General features: G+C 46.5%; 3 protein-coding genes across 5 annotated transcripts; all 3 read left to right on the top strand.

The window, feature by feature from the left end:
* Positions 1 to 254: 254 nt before the first annotated feature.
* Positions 255 to 5,412, top strand: LOC135080163 (hormonally up-regulated neu tumor-associated kinase-like). The gene is made up of 4 exons (XM_063974846.1): positions 255 to 1,084; positions 1,624 to 1,752; positions 2,733 to 2,911; positions 5,229 to 5,412. The coding sequence occupies exons 1-4, from the start codon at positions 953 to 955 to the stop codon at positions 5,410 to 5,412; spliced, it is 624 nt and encodes a 207-aa protein (XP_063830916.1). The 5' UTR covers positions 255 to 952.
* Positions 5,413 to 5,593: 181 nt separating this feature from the next.
* Positions 5,594 to 13,793, top strand: LOC135080136 (uncharacterized). Its single transcript, XM_063974823.1, has 5 exons — positions 5,594 to 5,653; positions 7,021 to 7,079; positions 8,587 to 8,716; positions 10,933 to 11,087; positions 13,541 to 13,793. Exons 1-5 carry the CDS (start codon positions 5,628 to 5,630, stop codon positions 13,774 to 13,776), a joined length of 606 nt encoding a protein of 201 aa, XP_063830893.1. The 5' UTR covers positions 5,594 to 5,627; the 3' UTR covers positions 13,777 to 13,793.
* Positions 13,794 to 13,947: 154 nt separating this feature from the next.
* On the top strand, positions 13,948 to 20,028 carry LOC135080135 (uncharacterized). 3 transcript variants are annotated; one of them, XM_063974820.1, is made up of 8 exons: positions 13,979 to 14,052; positions 14,939 to 15,106; positions 15,821 to 15,976; positions 16,744 to 17,150; positions 18,193 to 18,285; positions 18,722 to 18,781; positions 19,279 to 19,339; positions 19,734 to 20,028. In XM_063974820.1, the coding sequence occupies exons 1-8, from the start codon at positions 13,999 to 14,001 to the stop codon at positions 19,815 to 19,817; spliced, it is 1,083 nt and encodes a 360-aa protein (XP_063830890.1). In that variant the 5' UTR covers positions 13,979 to 13,998; the 3' UTR covers positions 19,818 to 20,028. The 3 variants fall into 3 exon arrangements, with proteins under 3 accessions (XP_063830892.1, XP_063830890.1, XP_063830891.1); XM_063974821.1 differs by lacking the exon at positions 13,979 to 14,052 and adding an exon at positions 14,155 to 14,215; XM_063974822.1 differs by lacking the exon at positions 18,722 to 18,781 and having other exon boundaries at positions 13,948 to 14,052.
* The last annotated feature ends 7,088 nt before the right edge of the window (positions 20,029 to 27,116 follow it).

Here is a 27,116-nt window from a genome sequence, read left to right as displayed (position 1 = left end):
CTGTGTGGTCTATGAGTAAGAAGAGGGGGGGCCAATTTGATGTTATTTTTGTGCTAGAACCACACTTTAGGGAACGTACGTTTCGAGATACAAGCGAGAAAAGAAAATCAAAATCGCTTCAGCCATTCAGGAGCTCATAACGCCACAGACTGACAAGACAAATACTTTTCGCGATTAATAAGGCGAAAACTGTTTTCGCGCTAGTGTCTTTCGCGCTCATGTCTCCGCGCAAGTATCCATGCGCGTAAATGTCTTTCGCGCTAACGTCCATTCGCTCTAGTGTCTTTTCGCGCAAGTGTCCATACGCGCAAATGGCTTTCCGCGCAAGTGTACCAGAACCGCACCCGACACTTCTCCGCTCGATCCATTTCCACCGAAGCGAAGCGGAGTGGAGATGAGCAAATAATGGAATCTGATTGGTTATTTAAAAAAACTGATTCAGGTGAGATACAGGCCAAGAGCTTCCTCGTTGTGGATAAAAAAAACCTCTGCTTCGTAAGTCTGCCCCCCTAGACAAAACGCACTTTTTGATCGAATCGAAAATCGAATCCGTCAAAACTCCATACAAAAAAGGGGCTTTTCGACCACTTTTCGACTGGTTTGCGATTAAAATTTGCACTTTGTCTAGACCCACTGTTCGCACTACTCCGCCTCGGTGGAGACCGGGCCTTATCGTTGGCGGCCAATTCTTTATTTACGATGTTGTACGTACAAAAAGTTCCTATGCCGATACACTGGCGATCACAGAGCGGTAAAAATAGGTCCTCTAAATGTCAGGCTTGACACTAACACCGTTCCAGTTTCGAAGACCAAACAAAAGAGTGTGTCACATTATTATGACGTTTATAAAAGTACAGTTTACAAATCGTGCGATTGTTTACGCTTTTCGTGTCTCCAAGAAAGTTGAGTAGCGTGAAACCAGTTAAATATGTGTCGAAATTAGTGAGTAAATATGAAGCCAGCAAATATGCGGAGCAAAAACCAGGTTTACAGTGTCGGCAACTACCTCATGACTGGCAAAGTACTGGGCAAGGGGCACTTCGCGCGTGTCGAGGAGGCCACGCACCGGATCATAGGCAAGAAGGTAGATTTCTAATGCCCTCAAGTCAAACCATAATCTCCCAGATCATGCAATAAACGTGCGATTTCTAAATAAAGCTGGTCTGGTTAAATATAACTGACAAAACATTCCGATGTACAGGCAGAGGCCAAATTTATTCTAACGCATGAATGACGCAGGTTCGATTCCCAGTTGTATGTTCTTGCACAACCGCTACAGATTTTGATAGCAATATAGCTGTTGTGCGGAAATAACTATTGATGTTGTTTAAGGAGTTGCGAGTTTAATTTTTAGTGAAATGCAACTGTTGGGGCACCGAAACTTGCCGCATTTCGAGCGAAATAGTGAATACCTATATACCTATACCTACATAAGTACCAACACACCTATTAAATCATTTTGTCCAAGCAACCTGATATCACTGTGTTTTAAACAGGATGTCTTAGTTTGACTGCAAGAGGAATGCATTATTTATATAAGAATTTTATTCTCAAGATTTAGATAACAATAGTCCCCCAAGGCCGCAAGGTAACTAGACGAAACGTTGACGCGAAGGTTTGCAGGTGGCGATCAAAATAATTGACTTGACGTGCATAAAGGAAGAGTACGCGCGTCGAAACCTGCACCGCGAGCCGAGAGTCATGGCCAAGCTGCGCCACCCATGCATCGCGGCGCTCTACGAAACTATGATGGTCAGTTATTAAAATTTCTTAGCGTTAAGCATCTCAAACTAAATTATAAATGACGAAGCAATCGAACTGCCTAAGGCGGGAATCAAATCTACAACCATTCGACGAAATGAAACAAAACAGTGCAGCGTGATTCTTCGGATTCTCTCAAGTTATGAAGTCTCAGTAAAGCACCACAACTTTACTGAAACTCATGCCCGTTTTCACTACCAATCCCTAATTTTAAGTGACCCCTATGGTAACACTTTACAGGAATTTTATATTCATAGGAGTCACTTAAAAAAATTAGGGATTGATGGTCAAAACGGGCATCAAATAGTGGAAAGAGGTATCATCTATCATCCTTCATTAAATCATTACCTACTTGGTCCCATTTTGTAGCTCGTCTCACTTAAAACTTGAAAATGGCACAAATCAAGTCGACCTCGACGTGTAGACGATCATCACACTGCACCGCGGTCCGCGTGGCTACATAATTATTATTATAAAGAATACCGCGCGCAGACGCGTTTTCAGTGTGTTGTGCCGCGCGTGTTTTCTATACAAATTGAGGTACTTGCATACAATGATTAAATCTGTCGTCCCGCGAACCGCGGCGGGAGCGCGGTGCAGTGTGATAATCGCCGTATTTAGGGTTGCCAGGCGTCCGGCTTTAGCCGGACATGTTTGGCTTTTTAGGGACTTGTCCGGCCAAATATTGCCTTGTCCGGCCTGTCCGGCTTTTGTTAGGCTTTTTATTTGGTTGCCGCGCCAGGTGAAAGTCGAGCCACAGAATCATATAAAGCGCACGCATCAGGATGTTGGTTAGCAACCGATGATGATAGGATGATAGTACTCATTCATGAGCTGACACTAATTACACCCCCCCCCCGTCACATGTCCGGCTAAATGAAGCACAAAGTCCGGCTTTTGTGATTTTGGACCTGGCAACCCTAGCCGTATTGCCAACATCAAAAAGAATGAAATATTATGTTTGATTGCAGCACGGGCCGCGGCTGTACGTGGTGATGGAAGCGGCGGGCGGCGGCGACTTGTGCGCGCTTGTTTTAGCGGCGCGCGGGCCGCGGGGCGCGCGCGGACTGCCCGAGGCACGCGCGCGCGCGCTCGCCGCCCAGCTCGTGTCCGCCGTGCGACACATGCACGCGCGCGGCGTCGTGCACCGGTGAGTAGGCTTGTTTTTACTCGGTCGCTCCGAAATAAAGTCCGGTCGCCGAGCAGATAGAATTTCGTCCAATGACCTGCGTGGCGCGCGCTCGCCGCCCAGCTCGTGTCCGCCGTGCGACACATGCACGCGCGCGGCGTCGTGCATCGGTGAGTAGGCTTGTTTTTACTAGGTCGCTCCGAAATAAAGTCCGGTCGCCGAGCAGATAGAATTTCGTCCAATGACCTGCGTGGCGCGCGCTCGCCGCCCAGCTCGTGTCCGCCGTGCGACACATGCACGCGCGCGGCGTCGTGCACCGGTAAGTAGATTGTTTTTACTCGGTCGCTCCGAAATAAAGTCCGGTCGCCGAGCAGATAGAATTTCGTCCAATGACCTGTGTGGCGCGCGCTCGCGGCGCAGCAGGTGTCCGCCGTGCGACACATGCACGCGCGCGACGTCGTGCACCGGTAAGTAGATTGTTTTTACTCGGTCGCTCCGAAATAAAGTCCGGTCGCCGAGCAGATAGAATTTCGTCCAATGACCTGTGTGGCGCGCAGCAGGTGTCCGCCGTGCGACACATGCACGCGCGCGGCGTCGTGCACCGGTAAGTAGATTGTTTTTACTCGGTCGCTCCGAAATAAAGTCCGGTCGCCGAGCAGATAGAATTTCGTCCAATGACCTGTGTGGCGCGCAGCAGGTGTCCGCCGTGCGACACATGCACGCGCGCGGCGTCGTGCACCGGTAAGTAGATTGTTTTTACTCGGTCGCTCCGAAATAAAGTCCGGTCGCCGAGCAGATAGAATTTCGTCCAATGACCTGTGTGGCGCGCGCTCGGGTGAGCAGGCTTGTTCTTAGTCTTACTCGGTCACTGAACTTGAAGACTTCACTGAAGATAGAATTTCGTCCAATGTCCTGCGTGGCGCGCGCTCGCGGCGCAGCTCGTGTCCGCCGTGCGACACATGCACGCGCGCGGCGTCGTGCACCGGTGAGCAGGCTTGTTTTTAGGCAGAGTACTCACCGGGCGGCGGGCGGCGGCGACCTGTGCGCGCTTGTTTTAGGCCTCAGCCTCGAGTTTAGCGGGCAGCGGGGCGGGAGCGGCGGCGGCGCGGGAGCGGGGCGAGCAACGCAGACCCGTTCTCGAAACAAGCGGGCAGCTCGCGCGGCGCTTTAGCGGCGAAGTGTTGTGTTCGGGGTTGTGTTGTCGAGATATTTGTTTTTATTCGCAAACGAAATGTCTGAACAACGGCGACAATTTTATTTCGATTCAAAGGACATCATCCATTTTGGTCCAAAATCAAAAGTGCCGGCCAAAAAATAAAAGTGCCGTATTCTGATAGAATACGTCCGCCTTAGCATTTTTTACTATGGCACCAAAGCTGTAGCACCACTGTGCATCGTAGTATTTGAGTTCTAAAAATATATGAAACGACTGACTTTGATCTCAAATACTACGACGCACAGTGGTGATACAGCTTCGGTGTCATATAGATGACCCACGCTGAACTGTCCCGCCAAACTCAATGACAGGGGGGCGCTACCATCGTTCAACTATATGGTTTCCAACATGGCAAAAATCTGAAACAGCGATCCGGTATTGACGGTGGCGCCCCACTGTCAATGTCATCGACAGGACAGTCCAGTATTTTGGAACTATAGTAACAAATGCTAAGGCGGACGTATTCTGTCAGAATACAGCACTTTTTTTTTTAATTGGCCGACATTTTTGATTTTGAACAAAAAATGTATGAATCGTCAATGAATTTTAGATCTCAAATACTCGACGCACAGTGGTGCTACAGCTTTGGTGCCATAGTAACAAATGCTAAGGCGGACGTATTCTGTCAGAAGACAGCACTTTTTTTTATTGGCCGACACTTTTGATTTTGAACAAAAAATGTATGAATCATCGATGAATTTTAGATCTCAAATACTCGACGCATAGTGGTGCTACAGCTTTGGTGCCATAGTAACAAATGCTAAGGCGGACGTATTCTGTCAGAATACAGCACTTTTTTTTTTATTGGCCGACACTTTTGATTTTAAACAAAAAATGTATGAATAGTCGATGACTTTTAGATCTCAAATACTCGACGCACAGTGGAGCTACGGCTTTGGTGCCGTAGTAACAAATGCTAAGGCAGACGTATTCTGTCAGAATACAGCACTTTTTTTTGTTGGCCGGCACTTTTGATTTTGGACCAAAAATATATGAAACGTGGATGATGTCCTTTATTTCTAACGCTCGATTTATTGTGGCCGCTGCCCGCTCGTTGCCCGCTCCGGCGCCGCTCCCGCGCCGCTGTTTTCGAGAACCGGTCTATTTGATTTTACACATAAGATCTTGCCGCTCCCGCGCCGCCGCCGCTCCCGCCCCGCTGCCCGCTAAACTCGAGGCTGAGGCCTTAGCGGCGCGCGGGTCGCGGGGCGCGCGCGGACTGCCCGAAGCAAGCGCGCGCGCGCTCGCCGCCCAGCTCGTGTCCGCCGTGCGACACATGCACGCGCGCGGCGTCGTGCACCGGTGAGCGGGCTTGTTTTTACTCGTTCGCTCCGAAATAAAGTCCGGTCGCCGAGCAGATAGAATTTCGTCCAATGACCTGTGTGGCGCGCGCTCGGGTGAGCAGGCTTGTTCTTAGTCTTACTCGGTCACTGAACTTGAAGACTTCACTGAAGATAGAATTTCGTCCAATGTCCTGCGTGGCGCGCGCTCGCGGCGCAGCTCGTGTCCGCCGTGCGACACATGCACGCGCGCGGCGTCGTGCACCGGTGAGCACGCTTTTTCTTAAGGTAGCCTTTCGAACTAAGCGTCACAGACGCAGCGTCTTTAGCTTTGGTCTTATGCCACCAACGCCGCGTCACTAACTCGCTTCGAAAGGCTACCTTTAAGACCAAAGCTAAAGACGCTGCGTCTGTGACGCTTAGTTCGAAAGGCTACCTTTAGGCAGGGGACTCACCAGGGATGTTATGTTATGTTACTGGCCGCCTCGCGGGAGGTGTGCGCGGAATTGCGGCTGCCTAGGGCAGATTGCACTCCACCGCGCCACACTTCTTGACTCCCTACAAGTTATTTTTCTTCGTCCTTGTCCCTATAGTACAGTTCTCCCCCTTCTGGGGCCTGACAATCACAGCACGGATGACACCCTCTCGTGCCGTGCAGCGCTAGCGGTCCTCCTCCTATGCCAGCCGTATGCGAATTCTCGCAGCCGGGCGAAGTTCGCCTTCGAGGAGACGAGATCGGAGCACCAGGCGGGTCCGAGTCTCTCGGGTACGATTCCCTGAAGCAGAGCTTGGCGTAGGTCTTCGTACAAAGGGCAGGACCACAGGACGTGGTGCCTGTCCTCTTCGCGTTCCCCACATTCGCATTCCGCGGCGCTCCGGAGACGCATATCGCACAGGCGCTTGTTAAAGCACCCATGCCCCGTAAGTATCTGAGAAGTAACATAATCTGGTACGACCCAGCGCATGCCGAGTCTCCCAGCCACGTCGGGGAAGAATTGGAAGAGCTCACGACCCTTCGTCTCCCCCTCCCATCTGGTCTGCCAAGTATTCAGCACCGACTCCAAAATTTCTCGTTTCCGCCCGGCCCGGACGACGCTCGTCGACACCACGGTCCACCACCGGACACGGTCCGGTCTAATATAAATCATCCCTTAACCTGATATTGCCACCTCTGCAGGCCCCTTTCCCACTGGGCACTCTGGGAAAATCAAGTGGCAGTGGGCGGGGCACATAGCTCGTAGAGACGATGGCCGTTGGGGCAGAAAAGTTCTCGAGTGGCGACCACGGGCTGGAGGACGTAGCGTGGGCAGGCCTCCGACGATCTGGTAAAGGTCGCGGGAAGAGCCTGGATGCGGGCAGCGCTGGACCGTTCATTGTGGAAAACCTTGGGAGCCTTTGTCCAGCAGGGGACGTCATTTGGCTGAAACCAACGAACGAACGAACTCTGAGCACGTGCCCAGGGCCCCCGTCTGTTCTCATAAAAGATCTTTCTCCAGATGAGAGGAGCCTAGCCTCCCTTGATCCTTTTGTGCCTAGGGCCCCTACCTACGTTAAAGACGGCCCCGATTAAAGTTGTTGGACGTTGAATTATTTCATGACCCTAGCTATTTTTGATATTTATTTACTTTTTACAGGGACCTAAAAATGGAGAATATTATGCTGGATACCAGTAAACAGTTTATCAAGATCGTAGGTAATGTTCTTATTAATTCAATCCAATTTTCATATTCAACATAGTTAATTAATGAGGGCTATCGTTTTTATACTTAACAGTTGGCACCCCTGGCGATTGACAGGACCTTACTCTACAGTGGCGCCATCTTGATGAGTGCAAATGCGATAGTCCTTCTACCACTTTAGCGCTCACCAGTTGGTGCCACTGTCTTCGCTACTAGCAAGTGACAGGACCTTACTCTACAGTAGCGCCATCTTGATGAGTGCAAATGCGATAGTCCTCCTACCACTTTCGCGCTCACCAGTTGGTGCCACTGTCTTCGCTACTAGCAAGTGACAGGACCTTACTCTACAGTGGCGCTAACTGGTGAGCGCTAAAACGATAGCCCTCATTGGTGAAATCCAAGCTGCAGCAATCATTCCACCCTGCTCTCCCCTGCCCTCGATACCCATGTTAAGCTTCAACCACACCAACAGAAGGCTTAGAGTAGGCGCACACCGTTGATTTTTCGTCGGCCGATAGTTTAGTCGGGCAGTTGATCAATATGGGCATGTATGGAGTGCGCACACTACGCCGATTCAATTTGGCCGATTCTTCATACAATTTAAAATCGGGCACAACTATCGGCCAACTAAAAATCAACGGTGTGCGCCTACTCTTGGTGTGAGTTTACATTAAAACGTCGTCACTAGTGAGCGCGTAAAAAATTACATTAAATGTATGACGGATTGTACGGCGCCCCTAGCGGAGACTTTCAAGAACTAAAATTTTCATATAGTGTGGACGTTTGATGTCGACCTGTCATTGCTCACTCGTCCTGTCATTGACCTATGATTGCGCGTTTGGCGGTCTGCACGCGTTGGTGTGATTGAAGCCGTAGAAGGATCTTTGAACCTGACGTAGTGACGTAAATAGGGATGTTATGGATATCCGTAACCGTAACTATCGGATATCCGAAATAAAAAAATATCCGTAACCGTAACTAAGACCGATTCAAGTTTCGGATAAAGGCGGAGTGTAAATCTTAATATTTTCAAGCATTCGACAACTTGACCTTCATTGGTTGGGTTTTTGTGGCGGTCAAGCTGTAGATCCTGGCTACACAGGAGTTGCAGTGGTGGGAATAGTCCCGTAATTGTCTGGCATTCCCTGGCACCATCTAATATCCCCGCCTGTTTCATAGTATCGTCATAGTATGTACAAAAAGTGGCTATGTGGGTTGCGCAGCTTGCTATTTGAATTTAACATTTTTAAAATTCTAATATCCGTAACCGAAATTATCCGAAAGTTTCGGATTACTAAAAAACATTGTTATTACAGATTGATATTGTGCTGTGTACTATCCTTAAATAAATAAATAATCCGAAATGATTTCATATCCGTAACCGTAACCGAAACCGGTATAATATTATTCTAATATCCGTAACCGTATCCATAGCCGAAACTTCATATCCCTAACAACCCTGGTTGAAGCCTTAGGAGATCTTTGAACCTGACGTAGTGACGTAAGCGATAACGTGTGCAGATTTCGGGCTGTCAAACGTGTGGAGCGCGGGCGGCGCGCTGCGGACTCCGTGCGGCTCCCTGGAGTACGCCGCGCCCGAGCTGTTCGTGGACGGCCGCCGCTACGGCCCCGAGGTGGACCTGTGGAGCATGTGAGTGCGCCGTGTTTATTATTTATTTTACGGCTCTGAGTTCGACTTGACTTGACTTACCTATGGTCCTATGATGGGGCAGAGGGCGTCCACAACAGTCCTCCATCGCGTTCGGTCTTGAGCTAAATATGAGTTCGAGCCGTTATACTAATCGTCGGAGAGTGCCGCGAGTCGCGACGACCAGCCTCCGTAGAGAGTAGCGACATTTCGTTCGACGTTTTTTTCTTTTGTACAACAGACTATAATATATTTTCTTTGCAAAGTCGCCCTTATTGCAACTACGTAAGATACCAGTGTTTACGTTGACGTCTGTCGACTGTATTTGAAAATTTCGACGTTTTCATCCAGTGTCTAACGCCCGGTTTTCACCAAGGCGGAGTAGAGCGGAGCAGTGCGGAGCGGTGCGGTGTTTCATTGATAGCAATAGATTGACAGCTACGCACAGCTCGCACATCTCTCGTCTTCGCACCGCACAGTATGTTATGAGACTGTATAATCGGACATTCTCATTTATTTGATCAACCGTATAGAGGTCAGTTATACAAACATGATAGTAAAAGTCCCGGTTGAAAATTTCACGTAGTTTTCGCGGTATAAAAATTCAAAGTACCTATTTTTTTACTTCTAAATTATGCAAAAATATTCTCACTCGTTAACTAATAACATTTAATTCAGAAATGTTATAATACTTCATAGAGCTCTTAAAAATACACGTAATAAGCGTATTAAGTGCTTCGTAAACGCATTCAGTTAATAAAACTATCATGTTTGTATAACTGAGCTCTATACGGTTCATCAAATAAATGAGAATGTCCGATTATACAGTCGCATAACACACTGTGCACCGTTCCGTTCTTCTTCGCTCCGCTTTGGTGGAAATAGCCTGCCAGCTTCGCTGCACATCTCTCGTCTCCGCACTGCTCCGCCATGGTGGAAACCGGGCCTAAGTAGCTCAGAAGAAGAGCAGTTGCCCGGCAAGCGTAAGGTCGTGGGTTCGATTCCGACGATCGAGATTGATTGAGTGTGGCACGTAGTGACCACTAGTGAAGAATCGCGGACACTACTGTAGCGAGTGGCCGCCACCGAATACACGTGTGCGGCGCGTCTAAAGCCTGGTCTGTGAGTACGCGACTGTGCGACGGGCGCCCGCAGTGAGTGTGTGAGCGCGACAGCAACATAATTACGCGCGAGCGATAAGGATGGGTAGCTTGGGGCCATTGGACAGAATTCTACGTGCTCACGGACCAGGCTTTATACAAAATATATTAAAAAGTGTGTTAAGTCGCCGTCGCTGACCACCGGTGGCTGTGGTCGGTGGCTCATTTGCGCCGAGCTTTAGGCTGGTTTTAGTGTCACGCGGACCGTCCGGTGCGGACCCGCTCCGCACGGCCAATCTGTATGAACTTCTAGGAAGCGTTTAGAGTAATGCGATCCGGAGGAACCGCTCCGCTCCTTAGCAGTTCATACAGATCGGCTGTGCGGAGCGATCCGCACTGACAGTCCGCGTGACACTAAAACCAGCCTTAGGCAGTTGGATTTCTTCAAGTAGTTTGAATTGGAGATATTATTAATATATACCACGCAATTTTGTATACCCATTCTTACGCACTTACACCATAATGTACAAGAATGCGTGGTAAATTCAGTGAACTGCTCCTGAATCAAATGTACCTACTACTGTTTTTTCTATTTATTTATATTAACCGGCAGACAGTGGTGACTGAGTTTGTTGCGGCGCTTCTTCTCAGCACTTGCCAAATGTTGGTCTCGAGGCGCTGGTAGGGTAAAAAGATTAGGAGACATGTAGAGGCTCCTTAAGAGCAAAATATTTGACGATTTGTAAGGACTATTTATTAGTCTATACCAGTGTTTGTCAACCTGTGGGTCGCGACCCCCTGGGGGGTCGCGAAGCCTCTACAGGGGGGTCGCGAGAGATCGTAAAAACTACCTCAGTAAAAAAACAATAGTTATAAAGACAGATGATGTTGTATGAATTGAAGTATTCGGTCCGTAGGGACCGTTTATAGAATAGTAGGGATGTTTGTAGAAACATCTTTGTAACATTATAAAATGCATGAAAAAAAAAAGCGAACGTTGGGGGGGGTCGCCAAATATTTTTTCATATTAGGGGGGGTCGTGTCATGAAAAAGGTTGAAAACCACTGGTCTATACAAATAAAGAAATTTTGACTTTGACTTTGACTATTATGCCCGCAGAGGCGTGATCGTGTACGGCATGGTGACGGGCGGGCTGCCGTTCTCGGGCGCCGACGCGGGCGCCGCCGAGGGCCGCTCGCGCCCGCTGCTTCGAGCCGCCATCGCGCGCGGGTTCACGCGCAAGCAGAAGGCCGCCCTGGCCTGCGTCTCACCAGGTATGAGGCTAAGTGGCGTAGCATAGGTTGCCCCCCTCCCCCCCTCGTCATAAGTCCTAAGGCACCCCCTAGTACCCCCCAGGATTCAGCATTTTAGGGTTACCTACCGATTCGAGATTGAAAGACAATCGCACCCCGAATGACATACACCGCAGACTTGTCACCCCCTGATGCTTGGCACCCTGGGCGGACCCCCCCTTACGCCGCTACTATGCCCATCTGCCATACTCCTGTGTAGCCAGGATCTACAGCTTGACCGCCAATAAAAACCCTTTGTTGCCGTCAAGTCACACTATTTTGTGTAACACTGTAACCCATTGGTAAAAAAATACCGATTAGTAACACCGTTTTTTTTCACTTTGAGTAATAGCGTTACTCAACAAAACACTGTGTTCCCGTTAAGTAACACATTCTTGTGTAAAATCATTGTGAAGTGAACCAGTGAAGGTCAAGTTTTTCTCGGGAAAACTCAGCGAATACGTTGCGGACGCGCACACGTAGCCGCTCCGCTTTGAAAACGCTTGTAATCCGCCAGTGTGGCAGGGCCCCTAAACTGTCATTGGACCCGCAACAAAATTAATCAGAAGAAAATAGGAATTCGAAGTTAAGGTTCGACTTCCCACTAGTGCAAAGCGGATGACAAACAAAGGATTAGTCTCTCCGTACGCTTGTTTTATTTATAACGATAAATGATGACAAAACTGAAGCTTTTTGTCTCATATTACTGTTGTAAACTGTGATAACTTGAATATTTAACCTGTTTTGAGACAAATATTTACTAGGTATTATATCTTATCTATCCTACTAATATTATAAATGCGAAAGTTTGGATGTCTGGATGTTTGTTACTCTTTCACGCAAAAACTACAGAACGGATTTTGATGAAACTTTACAGTATTATTGTTATAGATGACCCACGCTGAACTGTCCCACCAAACTCAATGACAGGGGAGCGCTACCATCGTTCAACTATATGGTTTCCAACATGGCAAAAATCGGAACCAGCGATCCGGTATTGACGGTGGCGCCCCACTGTCAATGTCATGGATAGGAGTTCAGTATTTTGGAACTATATGCCCACCGCTGCATTTATCTCACTTACAGGGTGGCCAGGGAGTTGACGTTCAAAGATAAAATTTAGATTCCTTACATCAAGGTGTATCTAAATCCCTCATGTATGTTCTACGATTTTGCTTAGTTTAGGAGATTTTGTGATTTATCCTAACTATCACAGTCATATGGTTGGTTTTTCTATCTATATGCGCATCTACAGCTTGACCGCCAATAAAAAACCAACCAGTAAAGGTCAAGTTTGCCATTCTGTTTCCAGCTTCCATACATTTAACATAACTGGAGAATTGACATAATATGTGTGTTAACATTCGCATGCATTACTCGTTGCGTAATTGCATGACCGTTTGAAACCACAATACATTTTTAAAGGCTTTATTAAATTAGCATAAAAACTTACAAAAAATATTCACATTTTATCGACCAATTTACATACTTAATTAAAATAATTTGCGTGATGTTTACAGTCAACAATAACGGATGTAACTCACACATCTTACCATAATATTCATAAACTCCCCACACTCGTAACAAAGGTAATTCGGTTCCAATAGTAAAACCCGGTCGCCGAGCACGTAGAATTTCGTCCAATGACCCCAAGCCAATTATGTTGCTGTCGCGCTCGCAAACTCACTGCGGGCGCCCGTCGCACAGTCGCGACAGCAATAATTATGCGCGAGCGATAAGGATGGATAGCTTAGGGTCATTGGCCAAAATTTTACGTGCTCGGCGACCGGACTATAGAACAATTTGTATGCAAGAGAATGATAGCTCCGCTGCCCATCTGGCGCTAAGTATTTATATTAGTTCTAAATGACACTAGTACAATTAATTATTGGAAAATTGACAGTTCCAGCACTGTCCTGTGAAACCTTTTAAAGTCACGGTCTGCTAGTTCAGAAGCTATGGGACTGGCCTCGAGCACCGCACACCTAGACCCCACAGCGGGTTGATGCACGGAGGCGCCTTCTGCGTGCTTCCTGAAAAAAAAATTGTTAATGTTAGATAAAATAATATTACAATGAAGCAACGCTCCGTAAACAGACCAACAATACACACTGTCAAAGGTTTATTCCCTTTGTCTCCACCAGGCTTGTCATCACTGGTGGGATAATTATCTAATTAAATGCGCACATATAGAGATTTAAATTTATTTCGTCGGGTCTCCTTTTAGCTTCAAGCCCGGTTTCCACCAAGGCAGGGCAAGGCAGGGTGTCTGATCGTCAAATTTTTCTGTAGAATAAGCGGAGAGGAGAAGTGGAAATAATTAAATCTGGTTATTCAAAACATTTCTCCGCTCTGCTCTACCTTGGTGGAAACCGGGTCTTATAGGTCCATTAGGAACTTAGGGCTGAACGTAAAAATACGCGCTTTGTATTCAGAGTGCAAGACTTTCATCCAGCACCTGCTCGAACCGAACGTGGAGCTACGGATGAAGATCGAGGAGGCAGCGCGGCACCGCTGGGTGCGGCGTCCCGGCATGCGTATGAAGGCGCACCCGCTTGGCTGCGTGGACCCCAAGGCCAACAGGGAGGTACGCTCGCACCTGCCACCTGGCTCGCACCTGCCACCTCGCTCGCACCTGTCACCTCACTCGCGTACCACTAGAGCCCAATAGATCGAGGAGGCGGCGCGGCACCGCTGGGTGCGACGTCCCGGCATGCGTATGAAGGCGCACCCGCTTGGCTGCGTGGACCCCAAGGCCAACAGGGAGGTACGCTCGCACCTGCCACCTGGCTCGCACCTGCCACCTCGCTCGCACCTGTCACCTCACTCGCGTACCACTAGAGCCCAATAGATCGAGGAGGCGGCGCGGCACCGCTGGGTGCGACGTCCCGGCATGCGTATGAAGGCGCACCCGCTTGGCTGCGTGGACCCCAAGGCCAACAGGGAGGTACGCTCGCACCTGCCACCTGGCTCGCACCTGCCACCTCACTCGCGCACTACTAGAGCCCAATAGTTTGAGAGGTGGCGCCACCGTTAGCTGGAAGCGGCGTTCCGGCATGCGCATGAAGGCGCACCCGCTTGGCTGCGTCGACCCCAAGGCCAACAGGGAGGTACGCTCGCACCTGCCACCTCGCTCGCCTGCCACCTGGCTCGCACCTGCCAATGACAGGTCGCGCGACTTATGACAGTTCACGCGACCTGTCATTTTTCTTTGATCGCGCCGACGATGGCGACCTGCACGCGTTGGTGTGGTTGAAGCTTCACTCGCAACCTGTCACCATCCCTAGAGCCCATTAGATCGATAGGTGGCGCCACCGCTAGCTGTGGGGACCAAAGTCAGGGAGTTGCCTCGCAACCTACCACCACTCTCGCGCATAACTTAATGACAAATAGTCACCTAACCGGCTCAGAGTCCTCCCATAATCCCACTAGCAGTTTTTAGTTAGTCGGCGCCCTGCTGGAGGGAATATCAAACAGGTAGAGGCGATATTGTCACGCCATTTTGATTCTTATATCCTTTACTTAAGGTACACAAATCTTGAAAAACGTTACTGTAAGAATGCGATCTTATCAGCTATGCAATTACATGCTGCGATGAGGGCTATCGTTTTTATACTTAACAGTTGGCACCCCTGGCGATTGACAGGACCTTACTCTACAGTGGCGCCATCTTGATGAGTGCAAATGCGATAGTCCTTCTACCACTTTAGCGCTCACCAGCCGGCGCCACTGTCTTCGCTACTAGCAAGTGACAGGACCTTACTCTACAGTGGCGCCAACTGGTGAGCGCTAAAACGATAGCCCTCATTGATTCTACTTTACATACTTTGCAGATATACAGACAAATATCGGAGCTCTGCGGCCAGACGGTCATGGACATTGTGGCCCAAATCAAAGCGGACCCGTTCGGCTGCGTGGCCGGCATCTACAACATCAAGACCCACTTGCACCAGATGCAGGCCGTGCCCGGCGCTGAACTGCTCTGGTCTTCCAACACACAGGTACGTGGGACGCCTTGAAAAGCATTGACCATGAACCGGTCATTGCTATTTATCACTAGGGTGGCCATCCATCCGGTTTTCCCCGGTTTTGTCCTAGTTTAGAGGGCATCCAAGGAGCGTCCGGGCGGGGTTTTATTTGTTGTCCGTGTATAAAAACCTTAAGGCTAAGAACTCACGGCGCGATTTTCACCCGCGCCCGCGGCGGTTGCGGGCCCGCGGCGGTTGCGGGCCCGCAGCTTCTGTAGAATGCAGATACTTATGTAAAAACTAATGCACAACTCACGACCCGCGGCACCGGCGGGCAACTAGTAGAATCGCGCGGGCCGCGGTAACCGCAGCCTCGGCGTTTTTCGCCCGCACGCTCTGCGATCGATCGGCGGGCGACTATTTTGTACGAGTGACTTGATTGGCGCGATTTTTATTCGGCGTAAAAATCGCGTCGTGAGTTCTTAGCCTAACCGCGCAAATAACCGCTCCCGTGAGTTTTGAAATAAAACCGTAATTCCATAAACGCCGCGGGCGCGGGTGAAAATCGCGCCGTGAGTCCTTAGCCTAAATCTCGGTTTGCAATCCGCGAGTGTGGCAAGGCCCTAATACGAGGGGCAAACGGGACAATTAGTAATTTTTGCAAAAACAAATTACTATTAAACAAATTACTAATAATCTTTAAAAAGAAAACTCTAATGCAGTTGTAATATCTGCTATTTTTTACAGGAGCCTCGCCCGCTGTCTCCTCCCGAGTACCACGCCAAGTACGAGGCGGAGGCGAGCGAGGCCGCGTCCTGCAGCAAGATATTCACGCCGCTGGCCAGCCTGCCCAACAAGAGCCAGTTCAAGCCACGACAGCCCACCCCGCCCAACGATGTACAGGTATCACACTAAAGCCCGGTCTGTGAGCACGTAGAATTTTGTCCAATGACCCCAAGCTACCCATCCTTATCGCTCGCGCGCAATGAGGGCTATCGTTTTTATACTTAACAGTAGGCACCCCTGGCGATTGACAGGACCTTACTCTACAGTGGCGCCATCTTGATGAGTGCAAATGCGATAGTCTTCCTACCACTTTAGCGTTCACCAGTTGGTGCCACTGTCTTCGCAACTAGCAAGTGACAGGACCTTACTCTACAGTGGCGCTAACTGGTGAGCGCTAAAACGATAGCCCTCATTATGTTGCTATCGCGCTCGCAAACTCACTGCGGGTGCCAGTCGCACAGTCGCGACAGCAATATAATTACGCACGAGCGATAAGGATGGGTAGCTAGGGGTCATAGGACAAAATTCTACGTGCTCACAGACTGGGCTTTACCACATGTTATTTGCATCTATTTTTTATTTGTTGCCTTGCGCATACCCACTGGTTGATGGGGACGGACAGTGGGTTATGATGTGGGATTCTCCCCGCCCGCTCACTAAAGGCGGGGCCTTTTGCTGCTTCACATTGGCAAACATCGTTTGTGAATACGGAACGGTTTGGGAATACGGCGTTAATGTATTTTGTACGTCGTTTTTTTTTAACGAAATCTGTCCTACTGATATTATATGTACATAAAGTGTAAGCCTTTTTTTTTGTTCATTTATGTATGTATAATCTTTTATTGTGTGCCAAATAAACAATTCTATTCTATTCATTGTTACAGCCGCCGGAACACAAGATCCCGCACGTGCCCGCCGTCCAAATGCCGCAAAACAACTCGATGACGAAGCCGACTCAAAAGCCAGACCATATGAGAACGGTCAAGCGACAGCCCGTGCAAAGCCCGAGATTCTCCATGCGACCATTGAGCAGCAACTTCACCCTGAAGAACCCCGTCTACAAAGTGTACGATAACGGAGACTGTGGGTTAGACCCCCGCCTGCCAAGTATTGACGAACATTCCAACACGGACTTGAACGATAAAAAGATCGTGAGGAAGGGCACGCGGACTGCGTGCGTGAGGAAGGTCAACTTGGAGGAGGAAAGACCGCGGCTTAACAGCTGCCCTACGAGAAATGGGGAAGCGAAGCGAACCGAGTTCTACAGGAGGGGAGGCGACGGTTTGCCCAGGTAAGACCGTCGGGCCGTCAAATTTTTCTATAGAACTAGCGTGGATCCCGTTTTAACCCCTTATGCCTTGATCACATGCACCGAGCAAACTGGCGAGACAGTGCTCTCGGCCGAGTACTCAGTGTGTATGAACATTACGCCGAGTGCTCGGCCGAGCGCTCGAGTATGTGACTCGCTCACCCAACTGTCTCGACCGAGTAAACATTTTACTGTCTCGCCCGTTTACTCGGTACTTGTGATCAAGGCTTTAGGGGTTGAATTTTGCAAAATCTCGTCTTAGTGAGCACCTACGTTCTAAAAGGAACACCCATGCAAAATTTAAGACTCCTAGCACTTGTAGTTTCAGAGATTTCGAGATGAGTGAGTGAGTCAGTGACCTTTCGCTTTTATAAATATAGATTTGACAGCGGCGGCGCGGAGCGGAGGTTTGTGGAGCGAAGAGAAGTGGAAATTAAGAAATCTGATTTTTCAAATCACTTCTTCGCTCCGCTCTGCTCTGCCTTGGTGGAAACCGGTCCTAACGATGTAACATTATTTATTTAATTTCGTGTAACGAGCATAGGAAGTTATATACTGTTCTATGCCCAGTGGCGTAAATATACCATCCGCAGCCCGTGGCAAATTCTGTGCATTGGGCCCTTGGCGTACAGATCCGAGGGCCTAGGGTTATTTTTCAGGGAGGGCTCCGGGACCATCGCCCTGAAGCATCGCGAAGGGTACGCTTAGGACAGTCTTTCCAAAAGTGGGCGATAACGCCCCCTTGTGGGCGCTGCAGGCTTAAAGGGGGGCGGTAAGAGACCCAGGAAAAAAATCGGGACGTTGTGTAGAGGCTTGGGAGACGTCATTTACTAGGAGGTCTCTTAAACACCGACTGAGCACTCGACTCTCGACTACAAATGGGGGCGCTAAAAAGAATTTATTTACTCAAAGTGGGCAGTTGACAAAATAAGTTTGGGAACCGCTGGCTTAGGATCTTAGGCAGGAGCCCCATGGGATTTTGCCAGCCCTGCCACCCTATAGTTACGCCACTGACTGCCCACAGCTGGCGAGCGAGCGGCATGCAGGCCCTCAACGCGCCACCCGCCAGGATCCTCCTACAGAGCAACGCCACGACGATCAAGCGAGCCTCCTTAGGGTAAGCCCTTTGTTATTAAAAACTGCTGCTGTCTTTCCCAAACACTATAATCTGGGCCTTTTCAAGGTGATTACAGAGCAGATATGTATGTACCATTCTAAACTGCATTTCACTTAACATCAGATGAGATTTCAGTCAAATACCTGCCTTGTTCTGCATAAAAAATCTCGCGTTTAGTTATTAAAATACTTGCTACTAACCAAAAAACCATTCGCACTGTGGTCGAAAACAGTCTTTAACTAGTCTAGTCCACTACTCGCCTGTCAAAAAAGATCTTAGTAACCTACTCTAGAAAAAGATTGATTGGGGGAATGAAACCCACGAACTTTCTATCTCTATTGCCAATGACTTTTTGCACACACAACAAAATAAAAGGACTCGAACTAAATTAATTGGGAAAAACGGTTTATAAACATTTGTTGGAAACATTTTGTAGGCCGGGACCGCAGAATATCGGGCGACATCTCTTTGCTTTGCGATGCGGCCACGCTCCAAGGCAAGAATATAATATTTCCCCTTGTGTGTAACCCTTTTCCGTTTGCTGTTAAAGCCAAATAATGTTGACACCTAACTATCTATATAATATTAAGTGACTAATTGCCTTCCAATTGTTTTTTTGTATTCCCGTCCTAACCGGCGCGCAATGACCCGTTGTCCTAGGTGAGCGACCCTATGCGACCAATACTTCACGCGACGTGCGTCCTACGCGACTAAATGTAGGCCATTATTATAGTACAGTCGGCGTCAAAATATTCGTAACACCCAAAACCCAAAGTACCCAAAAAGTTCGCAACATTGTTCTCTTTGTCCACATTGGGTGTCACGAAATATTTGACGGTGACTGTACAACCTTGATATTTTCGCGTCGCGTCGCTTGGTTTGTCGTTCATCTATGACCTGTTTGTTGTCCTAGATAGAAAAAGCGTGTGAGTGCATTATCATGGTACGTGGTAAGAGGTTTATGTTGTTTATAAGTTATTTTACGTGTTTCAGCAACATCGTGAGTCCACACTCCTCATCCAACAGCCACTGCAAAAGCGAGAGGGCGATGCCAGTAAGCAATTTAATATACTTGCTATATTATTTATTGTGAGATTTGTGACGCTTTAGACGCTTGGGGGGTATGAGAACACTACATACCGCTGCACCTCAAGGATCTGCCATACGGGATGCATTCTGCGGTCACGTTAAAGTGAACGCAGCTCGCATCATGTATGAACAACATTGTCAGTCTCTATAAATTTTGTATCGATGCGATCTAACCGCGCGGGCACGAGCAAAGAACGCAAATTGCACCGTTGACAGATTACCATGTCACGATCGCTGACAGGCCCGGACCGCTGATTGATTGAAAATTCCTGCGTTTAAAAATTTAATTAATATAAACCCTGAGATAAGGCAACAAAGTTCAAATTAGCGTGGATTTTAGCGTGTTAATTTATTCCCAGGTGGGCTGGTACTCCACCCGGAACACGGCGAACAAGGACGCGCCTCACCTGCAGAGGCTACGGAGAACGACGCCCCTAAAGTGACCACTCGAAACTACTCCTTATTTCGATGTTTTTAAGGACTTTTTTAAATTGTTTACGTGTCACCTTAATTGTAATTTTAAGTGAATAAAAAAGTTTTATTCTTATTGTACAAGGCATCGACTGAATTGTTTTTAGACGTACGATTTTGATTTATATGTAGTATTGGTGATATTTACATACAGCTAAATAATAGAGTGTTATATTGTGCTTACATGCAAGTATTTTATTCACATGATGATATTAATTTAGACTTCAACATCAATAGAGTATCCACTTGTAATATACCTATAGGCATTAGGCACACACAAAAGTCTGCCCATTGACACCTAAAACAAATAATTTACACACAAATGAATAATTTCAAATAATTTCAATTCAGGCTAGTGTCCAACACTGAACCGCCTCAGCCTCAGCTAAGAAATGAGGGTTTTCGCGATTGAAAAATCCGCCAGATGGCAATACGTAGACGCGAGGTCCAAATGCTGCATGATTGGTGGAGATTTTGACATATCTGGCAATGTCATGTCAAAAATAACCAATCATGCAGCATTTGGACCTCGCGTCTACGTATTGCCATCTGGCGGATTTTTCAATCGCGAAAACCCTCATTGACAGGAGGGCGCTGCTATCAATACTGGATTTTAGTATGTGCATGTGGATTGAGTGATCCTTGCTTCAATCTTAACAAAAATCGAGGAAGTTTTACTTAAAATATGTTAAAACATTGCGATGAAGTTTAAAAATTTGTTAAACCTAAGATAAAAATGTTATGGCCAATAAATAGGAGCACTCATACCGCACGCTTTAAGAAAACGTCAACATGTTTATTTCAGAAAATAAAGCCTTTCCACTTCTTTTTATAGTATAGAAAAATTGTTAAGAATATGTTAAAACTATTAACAAATTCAGAAATTCCTTGCACGTCCCGTTCCAAAGTTATGACGATTATTTAGGATCACTCACACCGCACACGGGCCGTACGAGTGCTCTTCAAAATAATGACTTTTTATTAATAAATACGTTTTATTTCTGTTGGGAAATGTGTGCAAACTGACGAGCGAATTTGTTAAAGAATAAGTGTGACAAAAATTAAAAGCTGAAGGAAGAAATTAACCTTTATTCTTTCCTCCAATATGCCGTGTGAGTGATCCTTACTTTTACCTCTGTCTGCTCATATGTAGTTCGTAGGCAGACTGAGATAGTATCTAAAATTGTTAATTGTTTTTAACAATTATTTGGCATATATTTTGCTTTTATTAAGGTCATAATTTAAGAAATATCAGGCTTAGATGATTCCTAAAGGAAAATGTTGATTAGGGTACATATGATTTTTTATTTTGTGAGACTGTTCCGATTCGTCAGACGTGACAATGCAAAACCAAATAATAAACTAAATACGATAAAATAATATTATTAAATCTCACATGTAAATGAATAAAACAAATTTCATGTTAGACTTTCATGACTTTTTATGTTTTTGATGTAATTTTCTTTATGTCATGCTATATGGCATGATAAACAATGTAGAAAGGCTGCATATAAAATTAAGGATGTAGGTTTATAAGTACAGGTTACACACGGCAGGCATCTAGAAATGTATAGATTTCGATGTGCTCTTTACGAATTTCAACTTTGCGACCTCCTATTGTCTCCGCGGGCGCCACCAAATTGAAAAAATGCTGCTAGTAGCAGATTTTTTCAAATAATTCCTTTAGGATTATTTTTGATAAAACGTCCTTAGGAAAACTTCTGATGTATCGAAACAGTCTCTCAAAATAAAAAATCATACGTACCCTAATCAAAATTTTCCTTTAGGAATCATCTAAGCCTGATATTTCTTAAATTTTATGACCTTAATAAAAGCAAAATATATGCCAAATAATTGTTAAAAACAATTAACAATTTTAGATACTATCTCAGTCTGCCTACGAACTACATAATGAGCAGATAGAGGTAAAAGTAAGGATCACTCACACGGCATATTGGAGGAAAGAATAAAGGTTAATTTCTTCCTTCAGCTTTTAAGTTTTGTCACACTTATTCTTTAACAAATTCGCTCGTCAGTTTGCACACATTTCCCAACAGAAATAAAACGTATTTATTAATAAAAAGTCATTATTTTGAAGAGCACTCATACGGCCCGTGTGCGGTGTGAGTGATCCTAAATAATCGTCATAACTTTGGAACGGGACGTGCAAGGAATTTCTGAATTTGTTAATAGTTTTAACATATTCTTAACAATTTTTCTATACTATAAAAAGAAGTGGAAAGGCTTTATTTTCTGAAATAAACATGTTGACGTTTTCTTAAAGCGTGCGGTATGAGTGCTCCTATTTATTGGCCATAACATTTTTATCTTAGGTTTAACAAATTTTTAAACTTCATCGCAATGTTTTAACATATTTTAAGTAAAACTTCCTCGATTTTTGTTAAGATTGAAGCAAGGATCACTCAATCCACATGCACATGATTTTAGTTCCGATATTTGCCATGTTGGACAACACTGAAGGCCCTTAGGCATCGTTCAAGGAGACGCGACGCGCAGGCGCCGCGGTACGCGAAGCGAGCTGGGCCACGGGCTTCGCGGCGTCAAAAAAATGTTTCTCCATTTATGGAGAGGCAGCAAGCGTCTTTTCTTTTACAAAATAACGGGGAGCGCTACATAAAATCTGCTCGGCGACCGGACTTAAATATTGAATAAATCCCTTCTGACCCACCGCACTACCAAACCACAAAAGTAGTGTCGTGGGTAATTTATAAGGACCTTACATCTTCATTCCCATCGACACTACTACCATAACTAAATATAAAATTTGTAAAATTTTTACAAGTTATTGTATTTTGTATCTAGGAGATTAAGAATAATACAAATAATTAACCTACATAGACTAAATATTTACAAATATTTACAAATAAAAAATATGTCCCAAATCGCTGTCCAAACAACGCGACATGGTGCCCAGAATGCTGGCTGCATTTCCGCGCTGAATGGCCAAACTGATTCGTTGGCCAAGAAATGCGCCAGCTCTTCTATCACCTGTACAGTCAATCAGCCGCTTGGCTAATTCCCTGTACAGGCGATGAGCACTTGGTCCCCACGGACCTAGCGTCTCGACCCCAAATGGCTCAAACATGTAGGTACTACTAAGACCTACATATTTGCGTCGCTTGAGGGATTCCGCTGATGCAGCGGCAGTACCAGCCCCAGACGAGGTTTGCGGAAGATGAGACGGTGCCAGTGTGTCTACGCAGGTTGCATCCCACACTAGTGGCCGTCCCACCTTCCATGGAACCAAAGTCATACCATCAGGTCTCTTACCATCACTTCGAACCAGGCCATTTGGTTCGAGAATGGCCGGTACGGAAGCGCTAGAAAGAGACCTGCGTATGATGTCATTGAGGCTGGCGTGACGGGAAAATCTCCCGGCACTTCTGCTGCATGACAGTCCGTGATGACCAAGGGAGTCAACCATGTCACCGCAGGGACAGCGATGGGGGACAATGCATGGTGCCCCCAAACGGAGCGAGACTGCTAAATTAAAAGTGGTATTATCTAAAAGTGTGCCAATATGAGGAGAAGGTAGGGAGTGAAGCCAAAGACCTGATTCCCACTCGGCTACAGCCAGAAGACGAGCTCGATCTGCAGAACTGGAAGACGTGTTTAATAAGTTATTCCGTACAAGTCTGCAGAGCGGCTCGTCCCACTGCCTTTGTGAGATGAGAGACAACGGCAAATTTTCAGAGCTTAACTGCCTCCAAGCGCTAATGCCTTCGGCTAGGTGGATGGTAGTTGAGTCAGAACACTTACTCAGTATTTTTGAAACCAATCCACTGGTGCTATGAGCCGAAGACAAAAAAGCCGGTAGAGCAACACTGGAAATTTTGCGAATACCCAAACCTCCAAACCTAATAGGTAGAGAGGCTTGGGTCCATGATCGATCATCTAAAGGAATATTTAAAACGGAGGAAATAATTTGTTTTATAGAGTTATCTAATTTGGCAGTTAAGCTAGGGTATTTCCAAAACTGTGAAGAACGAATGCAATATGTGAATTTAGGAACAAAAAGACAAAACCGAATAATCGTGCACGCCATGTGTGTGTTAATTTTAAGTAAACGGTCCGAAACATTTTCAAAGCTCTGTAATTTTTCGTCTGTGAAAGAAGCAAACGCTTCCTCCAATATAGGAGACCCAAGGAGGCGAAGGGAATCTCTTTTAATAATTTTAATATTGGGAGCTATGGAATTAAAATTCGAAATGACCCTATCTGAATTAGGGCAGGAGTCGGGTACAAACAATTCACATTTTGAAAAATTTAAATCTAAACCGGCTTTTTCAAAGTTTTGTGTTAACATATTTAAATCGGCCAAAACTGTATTAGGGTCTCCTCCAAGGGTCCCGTCGTCTAAATACCACACATTTAATTTGGAATTTAGTAAGGTTATGAAAGGATGAATTGATAGGCCGAAAATAGCTGGACCAAGAGGGTCACCTTGCTGACACCCAACAACAGACTCAATGATATTATCCTTATACACTACTACTTTTTTATCACCGGAAAATTTTTAACAGGTTATGTAGAAATGTGTGAAAATTATAAAGTAAAAAAAAAAAATTAAATTTTTATAAAGTTAATTTTTTTATTAAATTTTCTTTAGTCCCTATTTTACGCGTCACAGCTGGGCCACTCCGCTGCTCGTTCATTCAGTAGAGTAGTCGTACGCGCTCGCACATTGATCTGTCTGTCTCGCTCACGCCTTGACCACGCTTTCAGTGTTATTATTACTAATTTAGACCATTATAATGCAACATTTCAAGTAATTTTGAGTTCTAATAAGTGTTTCATTACACTTACGTACTTCTTTACGTGGTATTCTGACTGTTAACACTAATTGTAAGTTAATAATACAATGAAATACCTACCTACTGTGAATACGTTACGAATACACACCAATGTGTCGTTACGAGGCTACTACGACTTTAAAAGAAATATGTAATTCAAAGATCTGCCAAAACAGCGGCTTTCAGTGTTATCATCACAGAATAATAATAATGTATTACTTAGCTACCTATCTTAGGCTATTTTTATTGCAACATTTCAAGTAGGTAATTAGAATTGTAATTGAACGCAGGGCAAAGGACGAAAACAGTAATTTAGTAATTACGTAATACGTCACGTTGTATTTCTGTGAGTTTTTAACACTAGTTAATAATAATACCTACTGTGTAACTCCAATTGAGATCGCGCGTCGTTCGTAGTTCGTGAATTTAAGATCCGCCATAACAGCTGAGTGGTGCGAACAGTTTTAGATGGTGGTTTTAGTAGGCGCTTAGGTAAAATAATAAAAATAATTCAACTTTCCCTTCATACTTACCCGGGCTTAGGATCGGCCTTAGGACCGGCAAAATTCAATGCTTTGATAAGCACCCTGCATCGTGCTGAAGTGTGGCTGTCCCGGTACAGTCGCAAAACTGCACTACACAATTTCTCCGGCCAAGAATAATAATGCACGTATCATTAACACGTATTCACGTGAGGTGAATTGGTAAGACAACGTAATAATTGCACGACACTATTGACTTGATTGATACAATGTTAACAAGACACTTCACGACCGATAAAGAGCTCGCGCGCGCGCAACTGACCGACCGCGGCCGGCGCGGCGGCCGGAAGAGCGAGAGGGCGGCGCGGGCCGCGGCCCCGCGCCGCCCTCTCGCTCGTGGCTCGCGGGTGATAATGGCCGCCGCACAACAAACGTACACCGCTGCACCGCTGCCTTTAGGAAGCGTCGGGCCGGCAACGTCGCATCTCTCTCCATAGTAACGGGTGGCCTTGCGTTGAGCGTAAATAGTGCTAGCGACGCGTGTGTCCAAATATTACCAATTTTGGGATGAAATTTTGAGTAGCTTTATTTAACTTTTTTTTTTGCATAAATAGGATCAGTATCAATAACTCATTACCCAGATTTTTTTTTTCCGGTGATAAAAATGTAGTGGTGTATAATAGTTTGCTTGGGGTGCTAAAAAAAAAAAAAAAAAAAAAAAAAATTGTAAAAGAAGACTGATCACAATCCATTAAAAATTGCCCCACGTCCTTTGACAAAGTGACATATCTAAAAAAAACAATAAATATTTATAAAAAAAAATATGGCATACTCCCTAACTTCATTTTTTTACACCTTCATATGAAAAAATTGCTATGAAAATAGTTCGCGGAACACGCCGCGCACGTCGCTGGTTCAGACTAAAGCCCGGTCTGTGAGCACGTAGAATTTTGTCCAATGACCCTGGGCTTTATACGTAGTAGTTATTATTATTCTGTGCGTGTAGGTGTACTCACTAGACTAGTGCTTGGGCATGTGCGCGGGGTTGGCCATGGCGGCAACATAATTATTTGAAATTAGCACAGTCAGTTCAGTTCTATTGAGACTTTTCTTTTTCTCTAGTCTGTGGATGTGACGTCAATCATTTGGCCGAGTGGCGGGTGGCGAGACAGTGCACGTTCAGACCTGCCGAGCGAGCGAGCGAGACAGTGCGGGGAAGCAGGAGGGTGGACACTCGGCCTAGTAAGTAGAACGGGCTACGGCTACGGGTCGAGCTACTGTCTCGCCACTTTGCTCGGCCGAGCACTCGGCGCTATGTTCATACGCACCGAGTACTCGGCCGAGAGCACTGTCTCGCCCGATGACTCGGTACGTGTGATCAAGGCTTACATGGCGTGTACTCACTAGACTAGTGCTTGGGCATGTGCGCGGGGTTAGCCATGGCGGCCATGCGGACGTAGGCGGTGTGCGCACGTCGCTGGTCCAGACTAAAGCCCGGTCTGTGAGCACGTAGAATTTTGTCCAATGACCCCAAGCTACCCATCCTTATCGCCCGCGCGTAATTATGTTGCTGTCGCGCTCGCACACTCACTGCGGGCGTCCGTCGCACAGTCGCGACAGCAACATAATTACGCGCGAGCGGTAAGGATGGGTATCTTGGGGTCATTGGACAAAATTCTACGTGCTCACAGACCGGGCTTTAGTCTGAACCAGCGACGTGCGCGGTATATACGTAGTAGTTATTATTATTCTGTGCGTGTACTCACTAGACTAGTGCTTGGGCATGTGCGCGGGGTTGGCCATGGCGGCCATGCGGACGTAGGCGGTGTGCGCACGTCCCTGGTTCAGACGTAGTAGTTATTATTATTATGTGCGGGTACTCACTAGACTAGTGCTTGGGCATGTGCGCGGGGCAAAACTGACAAAATTTGGCGAAACCACGACTGGCTCCCCGCTAATCCACGCTAAATTTTGT

Source organism: Ostrinia nubilalis, chromosome 17 (assembly GCF_963855985.1).
Source record: "Ostrinia nubilalis chromosome 17, ilOstNubi1.1, whole genome shotgun sequence".
Lineage (NCBI taxonomy): Eukaryota > Metazoa > Arthropoda > Insecta > Lepidoptera > Crambidae > Ostrinia > Ostrinia nubilalis.
Note: the sequence above shows the minus strand (reverse complement) of the source record. Positions and strands in the feature narration are given on the sequence as shown.

What these genes read in the sequence shown, in the direction of transcription:
- LOC135080163 (XM_063974846.1), top strand. Translation starts at nt 953, where the DNA reads ATGAAGCCAGCAAATATGCGGAGCAAAAACCAGGTTTACAGTGTCGGC. An exon ending in ACCGGATCATAGGCAAGAAG is followed by an intron (nt 1,085 to 1,623) that starts GTAGATTTCTAA and finishes GAAGGTTTGCAG; the next exon opens with GTGGCGATCAAAATAATTGA. An exon ending in GCGCGCGGCGTCGTGCACCG is followed by an intron (nt 2,912 to 5,228) that starts GTGAGTAGGCTT and finishes TTTACACATAAG; the next exon opens with ATCTTGCCGCTCCCGCGCCG.
- LOC135080136 (XM_063974823.1), top strand. Translation starts at nt 5,628, where the DNA reads ATGCACGCGCGCGGCGTCGTGCACCG. An exon ending in ACAGTTTATCAAGATCGTAG is followed by an intron (nt 7,080 to 8,586) that starts GTAATGTTCTTA and finishes TAACGTGTGCAG; the next exon opens with ATTTCGGGCTGTCAAACGTG. An exon ending in GAGGTGGACCTGTGGAGCAT is followed by an intron (nt 8,717 to 10,932) that starts GTGAGTGCGCCG and finishes TTATGCCCGCAG; the next exon opens with AGGCGTGATCGTGTACGGCA.
- LOC135080135 (XM_063974820.1), top strand. Translation starts at nt 13,999, where the DNA reads ATGCGTATGAAGGCGCACCCGCTTGGCTGCGTGGACCCCAAGGCCAAC. An exon ending in ACCCCAAGGCCAACAGGGAG is followed by an intron (nt 14,053 to 14,938) that starts GTACGCTCGCAC and finishes CATACTTTGCAG; the next exon opens with ATATACAGACAAATATCGGA. An exon ending in TCTGGTCTTCCAACACACAG is followed by an intron (nt 15,107 to 15,820) that starts GTACGTGGGACG and finishes TATTTTTTACAG; the next exon opens with GAGCCTCGCCCGCTGTCTCC.